The sequence below is a fragment of the Glycine soja genome, chromosome 9, assembly GCF_004193775.1.
Source record: "Glycine soja cultivar W05 chromosome 9, ASM419377v2, whole genome shotgun sequence".
Lineage (NCBI taxonomy): Eukaryota > Viridiplantae > Streptophyta > Magnoliopsida > Fabales > Fabaceae > Glycine > Glycine soja.
The window spans coordinates 45,408,656-45,432,475 of NC_041010.1; the positions used below are offsets into that span (position 1 = coordinate 45,408,656).

Genomic DNA, 23,820 nt, shown 5'->3' on the forward strand with positions numbered 1-23,820 from the left:
TGAAGCTATGGCAGGTATTTATAGTGGAACTTAAGTTATGGCCACTAGGTTCATTGGTTCCTAAAACATAAAAATAGTATAAACTACACAAATTTCTTTTGTTTTTCTTGAAGCGAAAAAATACCAGCCCTGTATGTACTTAAGAGATTGCTATTTTTATGGGTAAAAATTAAGTAAGTGTATTTAGGAGGCATAACATACCAAAAGAATGATAGTTAGTGCAATTCTCTGTCCTTAATTGCAATTTGGAATAGGAGTTGTGATTGACATCATTCGTTCCACAAAATTGAGTGCATGCTTATTTTCTTTTCTTTATACTTTGAAGGATTTTCATAAACAGAATATGTTAATGAAAATTCAAGTAGCTATTCTCTGAAGTTATGAACCCTTCATTTCTTTGTTTAGAATTTATCTTTTGTTTTCGTTTATGCTTTTTTTTTTTTAATAATAATGGATGAAGCGTTTAGTAACGATTTCTTTTGTTTCAGATATTTGTTAGAATATATCAGTATTCTATTAATGAAATTTCAAATGAAGCATAAAACTGTTTAATTCCCAGCTTGGAATCTTTCGACAAAGTTTCTTAGTCTCATGTCTAACACAATCAACCGTCAAATTTGTGGTCCTATAAAGTGTTTATACGAAGGCTCGAGAAAAAATTAGGTGTGTTGAATTTTCATCTTCACGCTTGATCTATCAAATCAATGCCTCATCTCATCATCTCTGCCGTCACAATGGTCACGAGATGTCAATGGCACATGGTCATTATTCCATGGCAGAATTTCATTTTCCTATCTTATTATTGTGCCCTCATGTTCTTAGTCTACACTTCATACATTTATGTTAAATGCATAGCATAAAAGTTGCGACTCATTTCATACAATTGTAGAGTTCTCTGCATCCTGGGCTGGCATTGGCAAATGAAGGACTTTTAGACTATAGTTCAACCATAACTAAAAATTTTCCTCCTCTATATGTAACTTAAAATGGACACTAAATAAACATTGAAACGTAAAATAAAAAAGAGAGCGATTTTTTAACACGAGAAAAACAAATCACTAGACCCACTTCAGAAAAGAATCTCTACTATATATTAGGATAGCAATATAAAGATACCTTTCAAGAAGCCTATAGTTAAGTATTTGTTTTTCTTGCTCTTCATTTGTAGGCTTTCTCTTTCTCACTCTTTTTTAAGAGGAGGCTTGTCACTGAGTCAGTTTTTTAAGAAGGATGATTAATGGGTTCATGTGGTTACTACTTCAAACTTTGGAATAGGGATTTATCGTTTTAATAGACAATAGTTAACAGAGTTTATTGGTATTACTATTTAAATTTGTTTGGTAGTTTAAATTATAATTCAAGATTTTAATCTTAACAAAGAAAAAAAATATTTTTATGATAATTTTTTTTTTTGAATATCATCATCAAAATTTAAGAAATGATTTTTCAATCAAATTTTATTTTTCTATTTTATTACCAATAGTTAATTAATTTAAAATGAATTATTAAAAAAGATTTTATAATTTTATTAAAAAATTAATAATTTTATACAATTCAAACTAAATAAATTATTTTAAAACTACTTTACATATAAGTATCTAAACATATAATGTAATGTAATTACACAATCAATAGTAATAATAATTAGTTATATATATAATCAATTATTTGATTATTAAAATAATGTATAAAATCTAAAATCAATAGAGAATTATGTTGGATTATAGTTAATGGGATGGGACCAAGTGCGCCCAGAAGGTTTCACTTTATTGGAGTTCTCACTTTTTCGTATTTGGTCTCGTGAGTGTCCCCCGACCCACTTCAAGGGTGGACAAATTAATTCTCATCTTTGTGTTTCAGCCGCAAAGTAAATTCCAAAGAAAATTACTAAATCCCCACCACCAAATGGGTGGGATTAGGTTCAAAGAAGTGAGAAATAAAAGAAAAACAAAAAAATGTGATAAGTAATATGATATAAAAGAGAAATTTAAAAATTATAACAATAAAATATATATATATATATATATATATATAATAATTTAATTTTAAAATGATACATTATAATAAGATAATTATTTTGATTAGATCTGTTCTATTAAAAACTTAACATTATGCCAAAGCCAAGTTAGGTCTTGCCTTACTGATCTAACACACTTGATAATCTTACATCTTAATTATCCTAAGTTTTTATTTAACCTTATTTGATCTATCACATTTCACAATTAATATAATTTTTTTATAATTATTATAAATATTTTTTTAAATAATAGTTTAATGCTTATATGTAAAATAGTTTTACATTGTTGTTCAATTACTAATTAATATTTAAATTATTTTAAAAGTCAATAACTTTATTATATATAATAAATTATGATTGAATAATTTTGTAAAAAAAATTTACACTGGTATAATTTTTTTTTCTCTTTAAATAATAATTAGTTAAATATAATTTTTTGAATGATTATACATAAGCTAGTAATTTTTAATTATATAACATTCTATTATTAAATAATAATATAAAAAACTTTACATTATGAATATATTATAATTAAACTCAACATTAAAATACCCAATGCTATATTATTTAATTGCTTTGTTAATAGCTAAGTGGTAGGGTCTTTCTTTGGTTTATTAGGCTTCTGGAGCATATAATATTACATATGTTGAAACTTTTCTGTTCCACTCACGAATGGTCGCCCACACCTCCGTTAGTGGGTCTTTGTGGATGTGATTCCAAGAAAATGACTCCTTTTTCTCTTCAAAACCATCACGAGAGTCCCTTCTGTTCCCTTTTCTAGATGGACTAAATTGTTCTCTTGTCAGAATTTATATTAATCTAATTTTAGTGTGAATTGTTTTTTTACCAATAAATTAATTTGTTAATTTTATTAGAAATATTTGTGGAATGAATTTAAAATGGTAACTTTTTTCTCTTTTCTCTTTTCTTTTATTTTTAAATCTTTCTTAGCTATCAAGTCAATTTTATATTTTTAATTTTAATGTGAACTATGAAATTTAATTTTTTATTTTTATTTTATTGTATTAATACAAATTATTTATTAACTTTAATTTGTTAAAAGACTAATTTTTGTAAAACAAAACTCAGCTGTTTACTTTTATCATCAAAACTTAAACTTAAAATTTTACTTAAAATATTAAAGCTTAATTCTTCTAAGACTAATGACGTGTTAGTCTTAATTTTGATCGATTACAATTACAAAATATAATTTCTTTCGTACACTCACATTGTAGGCTATTTTATATAGTATTTATTTGATTTAAGTTAAAAATTAGTTATTTTTTAAAACTTATTTAGAAATTTTTAAAAACTGAATATTCTAAATTTGAACTGCATCAAATATGTTGTTCTTCTTTCAATATGTAATGCATATGCTTTTTAATTTGTGTGTGTGCGGATTTGTTTTCATACATGAAAAATACACGTCCATCATATACCACTATGTGTAGCTAGCTTTCATATTAATCACCCTTATTCTTCAAAAATGAATCAACCAATTAAAAGTTAGTACATTCGCAAGGGATAAAAAAAGAAATTAATAAAACAGAGAAATTAAAGAGCTAAATCAAAGTTTTTTTTATATAATGGATAAGGAGATTAAAGCAATTATTAACTATTTGAAAATGATAATATTAATTTGTCTTTTTCATGGTGCAACCCTGGCCTCTGGGATTGGGTGGCTGAGAAGAGAAACACATGCTTGATTAAACAACAAGAAATCTTGGTCGGTAGTGGAACTAACGTAATTTTCCATAATCCAAACAGTACTAGAAAACGTTTAAGATTCTCACATATACGGTTTAGGTATTATATATTATCGTTGTCGTGCTAGGCAAAAATGACAAGGTATATTAATAACTGTTTCAAGAGTGTTAGTAACACATTTTTAATCAATTAAAATATATTGAAAATTATCAAATAATGAGCATTTCTCATTTTATCAAATAGTTTGTTTTTTCTGTATTATACTTTTATACCAGAAATAGGCTTGCTTTAGGAGTAATCTAAATTAAAGATAGTGCAGCGTATATGGCTACAAATGATTATCTTTTCTCTTGTGATGGCGAAGATGATTTAACGAAATTCCTTCATTTTTATATCTGCATAATAATGTTACAGATCATTTCAACAAAATAATTCTATAAAACAAGAGCCGATCAAATTTAAGCAAGTGTCTAAATTGCCGTTACGGCAATCGAAACCTATGTTTTTAAAAAACAATACTAAGAATGCTTCTACGGCAAAACAGCCTTGGGCTTCTTGCTGCCGTAAGTGTATTCCAAATCCAGACACGCACTAAATCGTTAAACAACACTATATTGTAAACTATGGCATGATTGTAAAATGATATCCCTGTAAAGAATAGTAGAAGTCTGAAGTCTCAACTAAAACATGACCAAAATTTGACGGAGCCAATTAAGTATCCTAGCCTGAAATATGTACATCACCAAGAATATATCTATATAAGTTGAATTTGTGGGCCCTTCAAAATCATAAGCAAAGGGAGGAAATATACTGGTATGAAGGGTCTCCCATACCAAATTTAATAGGGAAACATTGGAAACTAAATGAAGCTTTGATTGGCTTGGTAACTATATATCATTTATTTGCAATTGAACCAATGTGCTCAACCTTAAAAGGTCTGAAACATTGAAGGCACAATAAGACCTATAGATAAGGTAGTAATTAATTTGACAAAAACATAGTCATACCAACATGAAACTCAACATAAACGTTTTGGATTAGTCTAAATCATAATTATGTTGGATTTGGGTTTCGAAAGTGTGGTGACGGTAAGTGTGCTACAGAGGAAGCAAAAAGAAAAAAGTTGAGTAGTGAAGCAACGTTAGATGTTACTTTTGTATTTTGGCTGTAATCGGGTTTTGGGTTCACGAGTGTGATTTAAAAAGACCATACTATAGTGAGAGTCTTGGCTTTAATTGTGTTTTGGGTTCACGAGTGCGGTTTTAAAAGACTATAATATGCTGGTTTTGATAAGTAAAGTTGGCTTTGGTCGATGAATAGCCTAATTATCCAACCCAAAAAAAAAGAAATACTATTTGATAGTAGTGATGATAATATCCAATAGTCATATATAGCTTTGGCCAAGATGGGTAGGGACAGATTTGAGAGGGAGTAATTTCACAGATAAAATAATTTCAACTTGTGGCAACAAAGCCAAAGCCAAAGACATAGTGAAAGTGAAGGATATCTTAGCTTTGTGTGATGAAGAAGATCTAAAGATGAAAGTTGTAATCCCCTAGAGGTACAATATGAAGTTATGAAAAGTATTAGCCAGAAAAATTGTCGGTGTAATTAGACAATTAATACTTAATCGCTCTCAAACTGATTATATTTGAAGAATTATATATAGAAATTGAAGACGGATTAAGGTACAAGAATTAGAGATGATCCATCATATTTAGGTTGGTGTGGGAATTGAAAAGGAAGATGAAGTGATTATTGCTCAATGAGGACTTGTTTATGCTCTATGAATCATCCTTCTTTTTTGTCTAAATTTAGGGTGAGTTGTTGTTGCACTTTGCTTTATTAAACTCGGATGATACATCATACATGGTTTTCGGCTTGAACATGGGTTGGAGGGTACACAAAGTGTTTGTACTTGTATGAACAAAATCCCAAGTCATTACTTGTTGGATATGCATATTTTTGGTCAATAGAGTGTATAATGCATATAAGTTGAATTTTTTCGTGGAATAAATTTATTTGTATATGAAACAGCCCATCTTTGGGTTTTGAGCATTAGTTGAGCACCAAATTGGGATTATCTTGCTTTGGGCTCTTGTGAATGTGTTTGAGACTTTGTGGACCCACAGTACATAGCTCCTCTTGATAGAGTAAAGAAAATCATAGTCCTCAATTAAAAGATTATCGATTCAAATTTAAATGGTTACATACTTTAATATATATATAATATGTATTTAATAGTAATTTTAATTACTGTTTTTTCAATCAATGATTATAGCACTTTGATTTTTTTTTTTCTTTGCATGCATGCACCATTGATAAATGTTGAGAACTCAACCATTTCTTCTCATTTGACTTTGCACTGTTAACTAGCTCCAAAAGACATATTAGCGTTAAAAGAAATTGATTAATTCTCTTCTACTATTAGTCTATTACATCGTATAACACTAGTAAGTCTTCGATCATCATTAATCTTTCAATTTTTCATTGCAGTGATGTCATTATTATTATTATTAATATTATTATTCCCACGTACTTCAATTTCCTCCCTATAGCTACCTTCATCAATTAAACATTGGGATAATTCAATAGAATGAACGAATCATATCCCATCCCTATCAATGCAATTCATTGAATCTGTACACCAATTTGACTTCCCATTAATTTATGGAAAATATCTCCCTTAATTTATGTTGGATAAAATTAACTGGAAGCACAAAAATAAAAAAGCTGGTGGTTGGAAGTTATTGGTAGTTAAACTGAAAAATTAACCTATTAAATTATAAATATTTAATAAAATTAATGATTAAAGTAGTTTAAAAGTATAAAATAACAAAAATACATATATTTATATTTTATTATTTTATGTTACATTTTTCATATTAAGGATTCTCATATTAATCTTATATTATTTCTTAAAATATTTTTAATCAAGCTTAAAATAATATAAGAAAATATACGTAAGTAGACATTATATTTTTATTATGTTAATTAGAGTAATAGTTAAAATAAATAATCTTATATAAAATTATTCAAAAAATAATAGATAAAATATAGTGTTGAAATAATAAATTAAATATTATAAGTAATACAATGATTAAAATAAATATTATAACATAAAAATATGTAAGAAAAAAAAAATCAAGAATAGGGAATGAATGGTAAAAAAAATTTACCAAAGCATGGCCATAATCAATTCCTATATTTCTTTTTATTGTTCATTTTTTACTTGTCCATATTAGGGAATTTTATAATCAAAATATTAGATTTAGTTATTCATTTGATTTTTATAGTTTAATCATTTATATCTTTTAGTATTTATAGTTTTAAAGTAATTTTTTTAATCTTTATAATTTATATTTTAACTCTCTTTTAATCCTTATAATTTGAAAGTGATTTCTTTAATTTTTATAATTTGTATTTTAATTTTCTTTTAGTCTCTATACTTTATATTTTAATTCTCTTATAATTATTACTATCAAAATATGAATAATATTTTTAATTATAATTAACTACGAAAATATTAACAAGTAATTTATAATTAATTTATCGTAATATAATTTATAATAAAAAATAGTTAATAATTTATAACTAATTTGTAACTAATTATTTTTATATTTTTTTAATAAGAACTAAAAGGTAATTAAAATACAAATTATATGAATTAAAATATTACTTTTAAATTATAAGAACAAAAGAGAATTAAAATACAAATACGATAAGGACTAAAAAGATTATTTTTAAACTATAAGAACTAAAATAAAATTAAAATGTAAATTATAAATAATAATAAAAAATTTAAGTATAGGAACTAAAACTACAAATGGTGAAATTATAGGGATGAAATATGTAATTTATAAAGAGAAGCTTGGGCATGCAGTTGGATGAAATAGGTGGAGGATGCAGAGGGTCAGCTACAACAGAAGATGGATTTCACAAATCCAAAAATGGAAAAGTTGTTGACGCTGGTAGCAACAAACCCCGCCGTGAATGAAGGTCTCTCTCTCTCTCTAAGGTATTTGATATGCTAATCTTCCTTTTTAATCCGTCGCTAATCTGCGACGACTCTTCCTCGCTAATATGTCTCCAAATATATATATAGTTATCTTAGCTCTAGGGTTAATGATCACCAACTTTTTTCTTTATTTTATTTTATATGCATTTTTTATATAAATTTTTATCAAAATTTTCTTTATTTTATATGTAAATGTTTTAGTTTATGAGGTAATAATTTCTTTACTCACAGTTGTACATATATGATTAATTTATACGTGAACATCATTTCATTCTACACACTTCCTCGATATCTATTATTCATTTACATTTAAATGTTTTTAATTTTTATAATATAACACTGTTTTTTATTCTTGTTATTTTTTTATTAAATGGTCCTCATAAAATTTAGGCTCCAAGTTTTTTTTTTAAAAAAATTCTGAGTATTTTATCATTATGCTTTTAATTTTAATTTCACACATTTTTACAACCTAAGTTTATTTTTTCATGCATTCTACCAATATTTTTTTTTTAAATTTTTGCATATTTTACCATCATGTTTGTATTAGAATGACCTATTTTAGAGACACTTTAGCACTTACACATTTAGCACATCAATAAAATATACGCAAAAATTAAAATATGATAATGAAATGCATGAAGAGAAAAATTGAGAGGTAAATTTTTTTAAAAAAATGATAGTTAGTGGTAATTTAAATGTGCAATCAAGCCTTTTTTTTTAAATGTTTCAATCCTTTTAATATTTTCTTTTTTTGTTTAATTTATTCCTATATTATTTTGTTTATTTTGAAGAACAAAAATAAAACAAAATGAATATATTGTAATGATTAAAACAAATTAACAAGGTCCAAAACAAATATAAAAAAGGAAATTTCACAAAGACTATTTTAAAAAATAATTTCATAATCACAAAAAGGTATATTAGAGGAACCAAATTAAACATATTTCATTCTTTTTTATCTCTTATGGTACATACACATCTTTTGTAAAAAAAAATAAAATCATACATACACACTTTTTTTTTATTTCTTTTTCTATCTTTTCCTTCTTATCATATCATAATTAAATTTTATCATATTTATATTTTTCTTTTTCTTTTTATCACATCATAACCAATGATAAGATTTTTGGGTGTTTATGTAACTTTTTTCTATTTTTTTTTCATCATCGATGAGAGTTAGCAAGGTATAATCTCTAAGTATTATTAAGGAATTGAAGTCCATAAATAGTCCTAGGTATCAAGGAACCCATTGAATACCCCATACTGATCTTTAACAATCAGTAACCTATTTTTTTTTTTAATCAGCAAAATATTTATATTTAAGTAAATCGGTACCAGAAGTACCGCTATTAATTACAAAAAGATCCCAGTTGCTCAAAACACACTGTTACAGAGTATTTATGTTGATCTGAGAACATAAATAAAAAGTAACGGGGATGAGCTTCTCTTTCAATAATGACCCCCCTCCATTAAATAAACCTTTCCACCCCACCATGCAATTAATTACGTAATTACGTACAACGTATAATCCAACCAAAAATTGGAAACAAGCCCATACTCTTCTCAACTGCCTTAGAGAGGTATACCACGTTCCCCTCTGCATATATTGTTATAAGCAATATCCCCATCCAGCAATTCCAATCCGTTGTTCTCTATCATCCACAATCAGAAATCTATGGTATTCTTCAAATAATTAAGAACGATAACTTTTTATTTTTATTATTATTATTATTATTATCATCAAAACAATATAATGTCATAATTAATGTCTTCTCTGGAAGTGGATATCCAAAGGAACTTTCATTGTTATCGGCAAATTTAGCCGATGATGGAATATTTCGTCTTAATAATATATTAATTATCCAAAAAAAATATAGATTTATTGAAGTAATTCACCGTTTAATAATTTGTTATTAATGTCAAGATGCATGCAGCACTTTTGTTTTCTTATTATAAAAATGAAAGTATAGCTTAAATAACGAGGCATGGGCCTTGGGAAATCCATTTTAATTAGTTTATATTAGCATATTTGATTTTATATGTAAAAATAAGTAATTGAAAAAAATAGACGAGAGCAAAATACAAGTTGGGTTCACATAGAAGATGTTTGTAACTTTAATCCAATTTCTATGTTTGTAATCTTAAACTAATACATATTTTTAATTATTTGTAAATTCAGGAAATTGGATTTATAAGGGTTGAAAAATAAAACTAAGGACTTTCTCTTTAGAAATTCAAATGTCCAATCACGAAGTCTCCTCTTAAATTTACAGATGGAGCTTCTCTACGAGAAATATAAAAAAATTTCTTGCAGAAAAACTTTTAAAAGTTCTCAAAAATATTTCTAGTATTCTATTCCATTAAACAGGCTAACATACAAGTAAAGGAGAAGGGAGAAGTAAATCAAAGACATATATAGCATAAAATCTGCAGCTGGTATGAGAAGAGAAATTTACTGGGAAATCAAAACTGGAAGGCTACATGTTTTTAGTTCTGGAATTGGTGTGGATATTATACTCAGATTCAGTATTCTGTCACTTCTTTCCTTTTTACAATATATCAGAACCCTTTTTTGGATGTTATAACAGGTTATGATACATTGATATATCAGACATGTATGTGGGTTGGGGGCATCCCTTGCACCCCATATTTTTAATATTAATTTTGATTTTTCTGCTGATAAAAGAAAAACGAAGTCTCCTTTTAAAAACCCTAGCAATCGTGGGACCCATGCAACTGAGCTATCAAACGCATATTGCACTCCTCATCGCCTACACTCGTAGAAATTTCTCTTTTCCCTTTGGAAAATGTTGATTGTATATAATGGAAGGAAGAGAGTAATTAACAAAGAAAAAATCAAGAAAACTGTAAAAAATAGACGTATATAAATGACATAATATATACAAATAAAGAGAGAAATCGAAAAGAAAAAAACCCATGAAAAATAAGTCAAATACGGAAGCAACTCGAGCAGAGGTTCCGTTCCGGAATGAACCCGCCACGTCTCTCTTGAATGAATAGTAGGGTAATTACAAGCAAATACAAAAACCTAGGTCAACCCGGGGTTGCCTATAAAGCCACCCATTTACTTGTTCTGGTCATTCAATTCATTGCTACCCTTCATTCATTTCTCTCTTCTCTTCAAGCTCACACATTAGTGATAATTCTTTTTTTTTTTTCTTCTCCCATCACAATGGATGCCTCAAAAGATTCTCCTAATGAAAGTTCCACCAAGCCAACTACTTCAAAAGGGCCTCAGAAGCTAACTAACCTCAAGGTTAGCCGTAGTATTACAATCAAAGACGTTTTTCATTCAGATCTTTATAAGCCTCCAAAGGTTTAATTCCAATAGCTCCTCAACGCTTAAGGGAACAAAATTACGACCATTCAGCAAGTCTTTAGCCGCAGACCAGGAGGGAATATCTCCACACCTAAGTCCTCTTGTTGTTAAGAACAATAAATGTATGTTTGTGCGTGTTTGAAGTCTTTGGTCTCAATTACTTTCTATTCTGATGTTGCTAATTTTGTTTTTGGAGTGTCACAAAAATGATGACGTGTTTGCACCTTATCAATATAAAGATGGGTTTGAGGACAAGACCATCTTTATATTTTAATGCCTCAAATCACGACAAGGCTTCCATGTGAAACCACCAACAATACAAAGACGAGTCTTATCGTAAGACTGTCTTTGTATCCTAATGACAAAAATATGATGTGTTTACACCTTAACAATACAAAGACGAGTCTATGGACAAGACCGTCTTTGTATTTTAAATCATCAAATCACGTGAAACTACTAACAATACAAAGACGGCCTCACCACACTACCATTTTTGTATAGTCGTCGGTCCACTCATGTGTTTGTCACGTGTAACCATTAACGATACAAAGACGGTTTTCACCACAATACCGTCTTTGTAAGTTAGTCATGTAAATACAAATTGCCACACGAATTGCATGTCTACGATGGTTATTAGTGACAAACGACATCGTTCTCATGCTCTTGATTACGAACATGTCACTGTCTCACATTTTAAGACAATTGTTTGCAACCATCGTTGAATCCCCGACGTAGAATGCTGCTTTTGTAGTAGTGTCAAGTGATTTTGTTTAAGAGGAATATGTGGGTGTTTGAAATATTTGGTTTCAGTTATGTATTTGTGCTGCTTAATTTGTTTTCGTAGTGTCAAGTGCTTTTGTTTAAGAATAAGAACAGCATCCTTTGTTTCGGTTATTTTTCATTCTAAAGCTTTCTTAATTTTTTTGTTTTGTTTTTGGGGCGTCAGGGCTATTATTTCCAAAAGGGAGCTGTGTAAACAAAGAATCTTTTACATATAAACAACCGTCTATCCTTGATATTGTCTCTCTTTTTCATATGGCGATCAAGAGGAAAAGATCAACACATATTGTACAAGTTTTTTGTTTTCAAAAGTAAATGAAAGTTTATTAAAAAGATGATCGAGTACAAGATCTTATAAAAAAAAAATGAGTACATGCAAGTGATACTCAACGCATGCAAAAGATTGATACAGATATATAAACAATTCAAAATAAACCTCCGACATAATAAAAGTTAAGTAGCAAACCCCATAATAACCCTTCTACAAGCCAAAAAATCTATAGTATTATCCCTTTATCAACAGACCAAATGCAAATCAAGTTATAAAAGGTACAGGAAATTAAAAAGACTATATCTACGTACAGAGATCAAAGTTGCAATGTTACTGAAATAACCTCCCCACCATTAATAACATCCGCTAATATTTCACTCCTCTGAAGTACTTACAAGAAAGTGCAATGTAAAATAGGACTAAATAGTCTCGTAACATTCAAAGGAAAACAACAAGAAACCAAAGATAAAGGTGTGCCAAAAACTTTAAATCAAATGCACCAAGAGGAGTCCGATCGATCTTAGCAACAATGCAGATAGGTTAGAAGAGAACCAATAGCAATACTTGTAATTGTTAGTAGTAAACCAAGAGCTAAGGATTCAGAAATTTTAAGTTAGGAGAACAATAAATACCCATGTAAATTTACAATATTTTTATTGTAAATTAATTTTTTTCATTGTATTTTAAATTATAAAAACGATTTATAATTATACATCTATATTAATATACTAAAAAATTAAAAAGTTTGTGGGAACAGCTGCACGTACTAAACTTGTATATAAAGATTTGTCACAGGGAACCAACACAGAATTTCAATGCCATCAAAATATTCCAACACATTATATGGCGCAAGTCTCATAATTAAGAGTTCAACTCTATGGACCTTTTGCAAGACAACCAAAGATCAGTACACACTAAATGCGAATCTTGCCTAACCCAGAAACCCTAAATTAAGCCACACTACCAATTTTAGGAGTAAGATAATAAACTAATAATATTAAAAAAGCGAAATAAACTTCCCCGCAATTTTATTCCCTTTCGTGATCTCTTTTTCACCTTTAGTTTTCCTCCTTCACACTGTGTTAATTAAGAAAGTGGAGACATTTAGTTAATGTTCTTGTTGTAAGAGATTTGAGGGCAATTTCTCGCTGTTGCGTAAGAGAATTTTTTACTGTCAACTGAAACTCATGATCTAATTTAATATATGCGATTTTCAACTGATTCAAAGTATTCTAAAAAATGCTCATATACTCTGTCATTGAATCCCCTTCTGCGTGTTTCATATTCACACAGTTTATAAAACACTTCTTGTTATCATAATTTCTATCATAATAACAAATTAATCTCCAATTTTAGTTTATGACCTTGTCAATTATCTATTTGAAAAATAAGTATGACAGTGAATCAAAGAACAATATGTTATTAAAACCAAAATTGATCATATGATAGATTGAATCTTCAACATCTATATTTATTCCCAACTTCAGGGTACCATGAATCTGTACTATTGTGCCTTGAGACTAGAAAATGATGGTTATATATTTGATAGTCTTATTTACTTATATATTGCAAAATGAAATTTAAAAATCAATCTTTAACATATTTTCATTAGGATTTCAAATTTTAAAAAGAAGTACACATTCATTATAACTAATATAATGAAAAAGAAGTTTTAATTACACTTTTTAACTGTACTTTGTACATCAGGATATACGAAAGAATTAGTTTAGTTTACTATGAAATAATACAATTATACCTACATTAATTGGAGAAAGCAAGATTAAATTTGCTCGCTCCTGCTAATGAGATCTAAGATTGCAATTGCTTTCCTCTGTGCTCTATTTGTTCCATTTTGTTTTATCTCCATTAAATACTCATACACTCCAAACTGAAGTGCTGCCAATGTAAAGGATGAATTACTTGAGCACAACTCAAGAAGAACAGATGCTGCACATTCCTTGTTCTTTGGACTCCCTTCTCTCATGAAGTCAACAAGGGTTTCGATGAAACTAAGTTGTCCAATCTCTTGTCTTGCTTCTGAATTTGATACAAGGAGTAACAAAATGGAGAGTGCCTCATCAATCATGCCTAAGTTTGTGTCCTTGAGCAATTGAAGCAAAGGTGTCACAATGCCAGCTCTAATGGCCCTACCTTTATTTGCATGGTTGATACATAAGTTAAAAAGGGCTGTAACAGCATCTTTCTTCCCTCTAATTGTTCCATTCCTCAACAAATCCACCAAAGGGGGGAATCCATTTGATTGACCAACAATCTCTTTAATCTCATCAAGCATTGACAAGCTGAATAAAGCTGCTGCTGAGTTCTCCTTAGCCACACAACTCCCATTCTCCAACACTTCTATGATAGCTGGAATGGCACCTTCTGTGGATATAAGACTCTTGTTACCCTCATCAATTGATAAATTTAAAAGTGCTGTCACAGCATGTTCTTGTATTTTTGAATCTGGATATGACAAGAGTTGCACTAGTGGTGGTATTCCTCCATGATCAGCAACCAAAACCCTGTTCTCAGGATTTTCCTTTGATAGCATACGTATCTTCTCCACTGCTTTTCTCTGCTCTTCTAAATGAATAGATGATAGGCTCTCAACCAAGGCTGGAATTTCCTCTTTGCTGTCTATAGGACAGCTTTCTTTACCTGAAGAATTGTATTTTTTAGGGAGTTTGAAGTTGTTGTTCTCACACCATTCTTCAATCAAGCTTTTCAAGGCACAGTTTGGTGCCAATGACAAGTGTTCCAAAGGTTGCCTTGTCTTGGGGCATGTGTTATGGTTGGATTGGAACCACTTCTCTATGCTTTCCCTTTCATATGTCTTTGATGATAAGAGAAAAGTTGTCAGTGTCATACAGAAAAAAAAAAAGTCATCATATTTCTTCATTGAACTCAATCTACCAAACACTCGCGGTTAAAACAACATGCAGGATGCCTTTTCAATTAAGTGCCTGTTTGGTTAAGTTTATTTTAAAGAATTTTTTCTTCAAACATTAGTCTTCTTAAATTTTGGGTTTGTCCCAACTTAACCATAAAGTTGGCTTATTAGCTTGAGGTGAGAATTGTCCAAGCCATTGTAAGTTCTTTAGAATATCTATAATTGATGTGTGATAAGATATTGTTCTATTCCTCTCAAGAAGAGTGTTAGCAAGACACTATTTAATAAATTCTTTCTAACATATTCTCTTCTATTAGTTATAATTTATTGAAAACTACAAATTTACAAGTGAGACTCATGAAATAAGAAGTGTGACTAATAAAATTTTGTGATTTTCAATAAATTTTGACTAATGATAGGTGGCCAAACAAAATCCATTCAAGAACAATATGTGATTACCTGCCCACTTGTTACAATAACAGGATCTGTCATGATTTCTAGTGTAATTGGGCAGAGAAACTCATGAGGGATGACCAAAGAGGTGCACCTCTCAAGCATCTTGGACACGACAGGATCATCAAGGACGCTGGTTTCTTCCATGCCTGCAATTCGTTTGAATTTGTTGAGAAGGTCAATTATTTTCTGAGTACTCTCAGTCTGTTGCCCTTTTCTTTCTGCAGCAAGGTTCCTAATAGCCAATGTTTCTATATTGAGATCCTCAACACTATGAAGCTCCAATTTTTTAGCCAACCTCTCAATGATAGCACTATCAGCATTTCTGTCATCATCATCAGAGAACACCACCATCATATCCATTGCAAGTTCTATGTCCTGCGTATCAGTTCTTCTCCTGGCTCGCCTGAGTTGCACGTGCATTAGGTCAAGCTGAAGCACACAGTATAAGATTACCTCAAGATCAATGATTGAAGATACATAAATGAAGGTATAGTGTGAACAAGAATTCATACTCCACAGCCACAAAGAAGAACAAATTAATCATCACCAATGGCTAATTAAAGATCCCAGTAAGGAAATCAAAAGAGAAATTATTATATGGTCTTAGACCACTTTGAAACTATGGTCCATTCAATTTTCACGTGACACAAATGAGTTTTTCAGCTTACGAAGAAGAGCAAATAAAACTAAATTATGTGTCAGATTAACTGAGACTATGGTAGTTTGGAATAAGTAATAATTTCTCGAATGAAAGACTAGGGAATTTCTTTCAACATTTTAAACTATGATATACCAAAGCCAACAAAAAATCAGGGTTACACGGGCATGATTATATTTATTCGTAGCAAATAGACAACCACAGCTACAAAAGGAAAACACTACTGAGCCTGGAAGCTACATTACTATATCTGCCTGGAATGCATCCAAATTTATATATTAAGAACACGATTAAGAAATTATGCAAATGTGTCAATGTGCATAATAAAGATCGCGTCCACCAATCCAACGTTGCATTGTTCATCATCATTTTGTCCACAAAATGCATTTTCATTCACATAATTATGTTTTGGGCTGAGAAAACAGAGAGGCAACAACATTGGGGCTTTCACTGTTCAACAAAATACGGCATCGTGTTTTCCTTCTACGTTACATACTTACATGTATTTACACAAAAACACATTACTTTCATCTATACCATTCGCAATTTGAAAGAAAGAATTATTCAACATCATATAAACAAAACTCACGAGATCACATAATTGCTTTTCATAAATCTATCTATATATATATATATAAACCTTAAAATTCATTTCCAAAAAACAAGAAAAAATCACTTTTCATACCTGTTCTTTGACTTCATCTGAGATACCCAATTCATCAAAAGGCACACCATCAAACGCTTGGCTTAATTTTTCATACACTTTCCGAAACGTGATCATAACTGCCTCGGTCTCCAAAGACTGAACCAGAAAAGAAAAAAAACACCCCATTTGTCAAAACTCGCTAGAATCCACCTCTTGTGAATAAATAAATGCTCAACATTAGTTTTACATCTTCAACACCCACCAAACCCTTTAGCCAGAAAAAACAACGCATGCATAAACATTCTTAAATTATGTCAAGGACAAACTTCTAGCGAAAAGGTCAAATGTTAATAACTCTTATGTCAAACATACTTAAATTACATCAAATAATAACTTAGTTTCATTTCATATCAAGGTTTTAAATTACTGTCTCACTTATAATTTTGTTGCATTCTTTGATATTACGGAAATCACAGACAAAATACAACTAAAGTGCCCACAATTCTAATTGCATTAACCTTAACGTTACAATTATATTGGAATATGGATGGACTATTTTTTAAAACCTTATTTCACATAAAATAATAGCCCTTATGGATTAAAAAGCTGAAAACACACACCATGACATTTGAAAAGACCCATAGTTTGTGTGATTTTAGATAAACGTGGAAGGAAGGAATATTACGAGGTGAATCTTGCTTCCTTGGCTGCATAGTTTCAACAAATCCTTGGCGAGCAAGAGTGCGTCCTTGAGTTTGGTTAACCAAGCGACGCCAATTTCGGGGAAGGGTTGTGGGAGGTCACGAAGCTCTTCCAAGAGCGGCAACATGAGCTTGAAACGGCGCACGAGGTTGTGGCTTTCCTTCCTCTGCGTCCTCCGGTAGTCGCCGAATTGAACCACCGATTCGATGACCTGTTGGATCTCCTCCACCAGGTCATTTTTCTCGTCGGACGAGGACTCGTTTCCCACGACTCTCTCTTCCTCCGTCCTCGCCATCTCCTTCTTCTCTGCCCTCACCTTACCTACGTACGTGCTTATGCAAAGCCATGCACGCACGTCCCTAAGTAATAGCTAGAAAATATTGTTAACAAAACAAGGAAAGTGAGTTAAGAAAACCATGCTGACAATGTTTTTTTTTTTATGTATCTAACTGTTTAATTAGTATTGGTTTTCATGGGATTGGTTGATGATATGATTGTTAATTAGTTCCATTCCCACATTGTCCTGCTTTTGGGGCTTGCCCGTATATTTCGGGATTCAATCATCTCACGTAAGGGAAATATTATGGGGAAAAAACAAATTTAATATTTTTGTATAAAAAAACAGGGAGATGGGCTTGGAGGACTTATATATTGGGGTGGGGAACTTGACCCAACTCAAGTGCTTGGTTGCTTTAATCTCTTAATAATTTTGAAAAAATATCAATTAAACTTAAATAATTTAATTGATTAATTTAAGTTAAAAAATTAACTAATTGAGTATAATAAAATATAATAGAATTAACTAATTGATTCCAACACGAAGGAATTCAGTCCAAAATAAAGGATTTGGTTTTTTAACGTTAATTTCTCGCAAGGAATCGATTCCCCATCTTTGAAAGAATTGATTTCCACACGCAGGAATTCATTCCCAAAGGATAGAAATCATATTGCGAAAAAGATTTGATTTAAAACCTACACACACACACACACACACACACACACATATATATATATATATATATATATATATATATATCTTTGAAAAATAGAAAGCTTTTCTTAATTTACTTAAATTCTATCACTATTTTTTTCAATTTTGTTTTATTGTTTATATTTACATATTTTCAAGTCTCCTATATATATAAACGTGTGAGTCTAGCTAATTGCTTCCTTATATAGGCCTTCATTCTAAATGCATATGGTTTATTCTCTTGTGCTTTTAAATTTTAATATTAATTGAATAGTTTAACAATTTGTAACTGAATAGAAAAAATCAATTTTAAATATATATGTTTTATCTACAAAATTCAAATATTTTAACTGAACTTCTTATCTCGTCCAATCTATCATTTTTAATATTTTTTTTAATATCTTCAGTTTAACTTGAAGATAAGATATAATCTAGCGCATTAGGGTCGATCAGTTTAGTGGTAAGTTAGAATAAAAGCATGATATCGTGGTTGTTAAAAAAATAAATAAATAAAAGATCAAAATTTAATTGATTTCAATTTTTTTTACTGGATATAAAAAATCTTATTTATTTCAAAAGTTTAACAGACTTAAACTATTACCCCAACTACCATGAAAGAGGTAATTAAACCCCTGATCATATATTAACATTGGATAAGATCTCCATATGTCAAGAGATAAATCTAAATCTCCTAGTCTCAAACAAATTAAGTGCAGCAGAGGTGCCTTTTGTTGTGTTCTGTTTACAATTCTTATTATCCCACATCAAACCATAAATCCTAATTCATCAAAGAGCTCTTTTTCAGTTTAGCCAACAAAATCACACGCCCTCAGCGTCTCTGTTTCTCTCTCTGCCGCTACTTATTCGTGGGGTTCTTCTTCCTTGCATTTTTATTTTATTATCTTGGTGTGAATATTCACTCAAACCCATGAAACCATTCATGTGCACCATGAACAACAACAACCTCAAAGATTCAGAAAACTTCCACAACTCTTCATGGACCATAGCAAAACTAATGACTTCCTTCTTCCTCTTAATCTCCATCTCCTACCTCTTCTACTCCCTTGGATTCATCACACATTCATATGATTGCCCTCAAAAAAAGCCTTACCCTTTTCCCACCACCACTCACTTTTCCAATAAGACTGCTCCTCCCCCATCTCAACACACCAACAAAACAACAACCTTTGAGGAGAAAAAAACCATCATTTCCCACATAGTATTTGGCATAGCATCCTCATCAAGGCTATGGAACCATAGAAAAGAGTACATCAAACTATGGTGGAGGCCAAACGAAACAAGGGGAAACGTGTGGCTAGACCAAGAAGTGAAAAGTGAACCTAGTGAGGAGCACCTTCTACCAACATTGAGAATATCCAGTGATGTCTCAAAGTTCAAGGTCAAGAATCCACAGGGGGACAGGTTGGGGGTTCGAATCTCTCGAATAGTGTCAGAGACAGTGAGGCTAGGGATGGAGAAGAATAACAACAATGTGAGGTGGTTTGTGATGGGGGATGATGACACTTTCTTTGTGACTGAGAATTTGGTGAAGGTGTTGCAAAAATATGATCACAATCAATTTTATTATATAGGGACAAATTCAGAGAGCCACTTGCAAAATATTCATTTTTCTTATAACATGGCTTATGGAGGTGGAGGGTTTGCAATTAGTTACCCTTTGGCAGTGGCATTGGAGAGAATGCAGGATAAGTGCCTTCAGAGGTACCCTGCATTGTTTGGCTCAGATGATAGGATCCAGGCTTGTATGGCAGAGCTTGGTGTCCCTCTCACTAAGGAGATTGGCTTTCACCAGGTTAGTGAATTTTCTCTTTTTGCATGCTTTGTGATTTGTGAATGTGTCACTGATTCTGTTGGATTCCTGAGAAATTGCTCAGTTTATTTATCTTAGAAAACTATTCTTTTAGTTTTTTTTTTTTTATATAATCAAATCCAATCCAAGAAAATGAATATATATATATATATATATATATGCATTTAGTGTTTTCTTTTAGCATTAATTAAGTAGGTCTTCTGCTGCTTGAATTTGGTCAACAGTATATGATTGAGATGGAGGTAAGTGCACCCAAAAAAGGACAGATGAGAAAAGTTGGTGATTGATGATTCATATGGTTCATTTTCTTTAATGGGCAATATTTACATTGTTCTTTTAGGTTTGTTCCTTAATCAAAATTATAAAACTAATTTTGATTAAAAAAACAATACTAAAAATATCTATAGAATTACGTTTAAGGTTTATCCTAATTTAAAAAATTTGGAGATCTAATGTGCTATTGGAAGAAAATGGAGGAGAGGAGAAGAAAAAAGTGAGATTTTTATTGAATATTGTTTTTATTTGGCTGAAAATTTTGGAAGACAAAAAAAAAAAAAAACAAGAGCGAAAATCTTTTTCAGTCGATTTTGGCTCAGGAAAGTTGGGAAAAATTAGAGGAGGGGAAATTACACTATCTTAATAGTTATATTTAAATATATAAATTTGTTTACTTTATCGAATAAGTTGTTATCCCTTATCTTTATAACAGCGTTAAGTTATCCACTTGGTCCATAACTTCTCCAAATGGATTATGTTTTTTGGTTTATTTTGTTTAATTTTTTTTTGTTTCTTGAAATTTATTTGAAGAGATAATGCAATAATAAAATAAAGCTTATAGATAATTATAAAATAATGTGCAAACATCGCATTGACGTAACTAACTAAATACTTTGCATTTTGCAATGTATAACAGAATAGACGCTTACCTCCAATAAAAAAAAGTGTTTCGTGTATGAATTTTCACTGGTAATCTCTATGAATTATTATAATATATTGAAAATAATCTCTATGAAATATGGATATTTGTATGATGAATAATTATTAATTACTTGTTCCAGGCCATAAATGACATAAAAACAGAAAAGACAATATTCATTGGTGGCACACACTAAATACAATATTTTGCTTTCATGTTTGAGGCGAAAATCTGTCTGTTTTTTAGGAAATTTATTTTTATTCCTCAAGATGCCTTGGAAATGCTCCAGTAACCCAATGCCTCTTGGCTTTCTCTATCAAACCAAACCAAAACCACCACTGATATTGTCATCTGCACCTCCCACGATCCTAAAAAGCAATTATGAAACGTTGTTGCTTTCTCCAGCTTTTCTTTCTGATTTATTTTCGAAAAATTAATTTTGCATTTAACATAAGCTTTTAAGAACCTCTAATGCATGCGTAGCCTCCACGTGTAATGCACGTGGCCAATTTATTACCTAAGCTCTGCATAGGTGTCCAAACATAATTCATGACACGATATTTTCTCTATAATGTCACATACAATATATATAAAACCTCTATGATCGATTCTTGTTGGTCACTAACGTTGTTATATGCCAGATGGCATGCATCTAAGCTGCGACATCTGTTACATAATTTTGGCATCCTATTCATTCATACTTGTAAGAAAATGATAATTACACTCACACCCTTTATTTGATACGTTCTCGCTCTATATTTTCTCTGCATCTGATAATAATTTCATATTCCTACATAAATAATAACACTTCTTTAATATACTATTCTATTATTTGATGAAATTCATTTAAATCCTAGTAAATGATGTGAATTTTACTCTTTACAAGTGATTTTGGCTTGAATTTTGCTTGGCAAAAAAATAGTGTGTTGTATAGTATGTGTCAGAGTGTATTATTAGTACCTTCCCACATTCACTAGTTAGGAATAAAATAAAAAGCAAATTACCATTTTGATCTCAATAAATTATATAGCACATTTGAAGCCAGGATAGGAATCATTATTCATTCAACTAAACATAATTATGCATTTCAGTTGATTCCTCTCATATTCTGTGCATTTAGTTTTTACAATTCTTCTAGCAACATATGCTAATAATTTTTTTTAGAAGTTGCTACATATACTTATACAAAATCACTATTTTTATTTTTATTTTTAATTTTGTTTTCAGTTTGATGTATATGGCAACGTGTTTGGACTCCTAGCAGCACATCCCATTACACCCCTAGTTTCCATGCATCATTTGGACGTGGTTGAGCCCATATTTCCAAACGTGGACCGTGTTGAGGCCCTAAAGCGGCTGATTGGGCCCATGAAACTGGACTCATATGGGCTGATGCAACAGTCCATTTGCTACGACAAAGCCCGGCATTGGACCATATCCGTGTCTTGGGGCTATGCGGTTCAAATATTCCGGGGCATTTTCTTGGCCCGGGACATGGAGATTCCGGCCAGAACCTTTTTGAATTGGTACCGGCGGGGAGATTATACCAGTTTTCCGTTCAACACGCGCCCTTTCAGTCGCAATTCTTGCCAGAAACCTTTTGTTTTTTACCTGTCAAATGCAACCTTTGGTGGAGTTGGTGATGAAACTATGAGTGAGTATATTCGGGTCCAGCCCAACCCGGACTGTAAATGGAAAATGCCCGATCCGACCCAAATCCAAGTAATAAAGGTCCATAAGAAACCTGACCCGCATTTGTGGGACAAGGTAGGTTCTCTATCTTCCTAAAATCTTAATGTTTCAATGGTTTAATGCATGGGGTAAAAGTAAAATGTATTTTAGATCTCTTAATTTTTGGATAAAATTGGTCTTAATCATCAACACGTTTGGTTTTCGTATTTTTTATAATGCATGGTTTTTCTCTGTCTTTATAAAACTTGTGATACTAGAGTGAGTGACGATATTTATGAAAATATATTTCTTGCATTCACACATTCATGAATTGAAATCGTTAGATAAATATTGGCGGATCACATTTCAAGTAATCTACATTTAACGACTATAATTAATAGAACGTGTGAATGCGATAATTCTCTAACAAGAGAAAATTCTAATCTAAAATTTATCAATTATAAAAAATATGATGAACAAAATTATCGTTTTTAAATTATTTGAATCATGATAAATTTTGACCGAAAATCAAAAAGCTTGAAACATTTTGTCTCTGTAATGTATTATTTTGATGAGTGAAACTGATATTGCTTACTTAAATGGGGTTCTGTTTATGTTATTGTTTTGAGCAGTCTCCTAGAAGAAATTGTTGCAGGGTTCAACCGTCAAAGAAAGATGGAACTCTGGTGATTGACGTGGGAGAATGCAGAAAAGATGAATTTGCTCATGAATAGTTAAGAGGCACGGGGAATGGCCCAACTTTCTGCTGATAATTCTCATGTTCTTTATTATTTACTTACTTGTTGTTTTCAAATGTGTAGAGTATGGAAAAGACAAGTGTTACATGTGTAAATTGGTGTTTTTTGGGTGGGGATTTTGTGATTATGTAAAATATTATAAATTACATTGGACTTTTAAGATGTGATGGCAATGAGTTTTTCAAATAC

The 23,820-nt window shown here is 30.7% G+C and overlaps 3 protein-coding genes across 3 annotated transcripts; 1 reads left to right on the plus strand and 2 right to left on the minus strand.

Annotated features, from left to right (window-relative positions):
- Positions 1-13,855: 13,855 nt before the first annotated feature.
- LOC114368542 (U-box domain-containing protein 15-like) lies at positions 13,856-15,899 on the minus strand. The gene is made up of 2 exons (XM_028325767.1): positions 15,483-15,899; positions 13,856-14,966 (listed from the first exon to the last, which is right to left on the minus strand). The coding sequence occupies exons 1-2, from the start codon at positions 15,897-15,899 to the stop codon at positions 13,914-13,916; spliced, it is 1,470 nt and encodes a 489-aa protein (XP_028181568.1). The 3' UTR covers positions 13,856-13,913.
- Positions 15,900-16,373: 474 nt separating this feature from the next.
- On the minus strand, positions 16,374-17,796 carry LOC114368544 (U-box domain-containing protein 13-like). The gene is made up of 3 exons (XM_028325768.1): positions 17,469-17,796; positions 16,823-16,939; positions 16,374-16,391 (listed from the first exon to the last, which is right to left on the minus strand). The coding sequence occupies exons 1-3, from the start codon at positions 17,778-17,780 to the stop codon at positions 16,374-16,376; spliced, it is 447 nt and encodes a 148-aa protein (XP_028181569.1). The 5' UTR covers positions 17,781-17,796.
- A 1,392-nt stretch (positions 17,797-19,188) lies between these two features.
- On the plus strand, positions 19,189-23,819 carry LOC114425200. Its single transcript, XM_028392013.1, has 3 exons — positions 19,189-20,268; positions 22,430-22,969; positions 23,506-23,819. Exons 1-3 carry the CDS (start codon positions 19,384-19,386, stop codon positions 23,605-23,607), a joined length of 1,527 nt encoding a protein of 508 aa, XP_028247814.1. The 5' UTR covers positions 19,189-19,383; the 3' UTR covers positions 23,608-23,819.
- The last annotated feature ends 1 nt before the right edge of the window (position 23,820 follows it).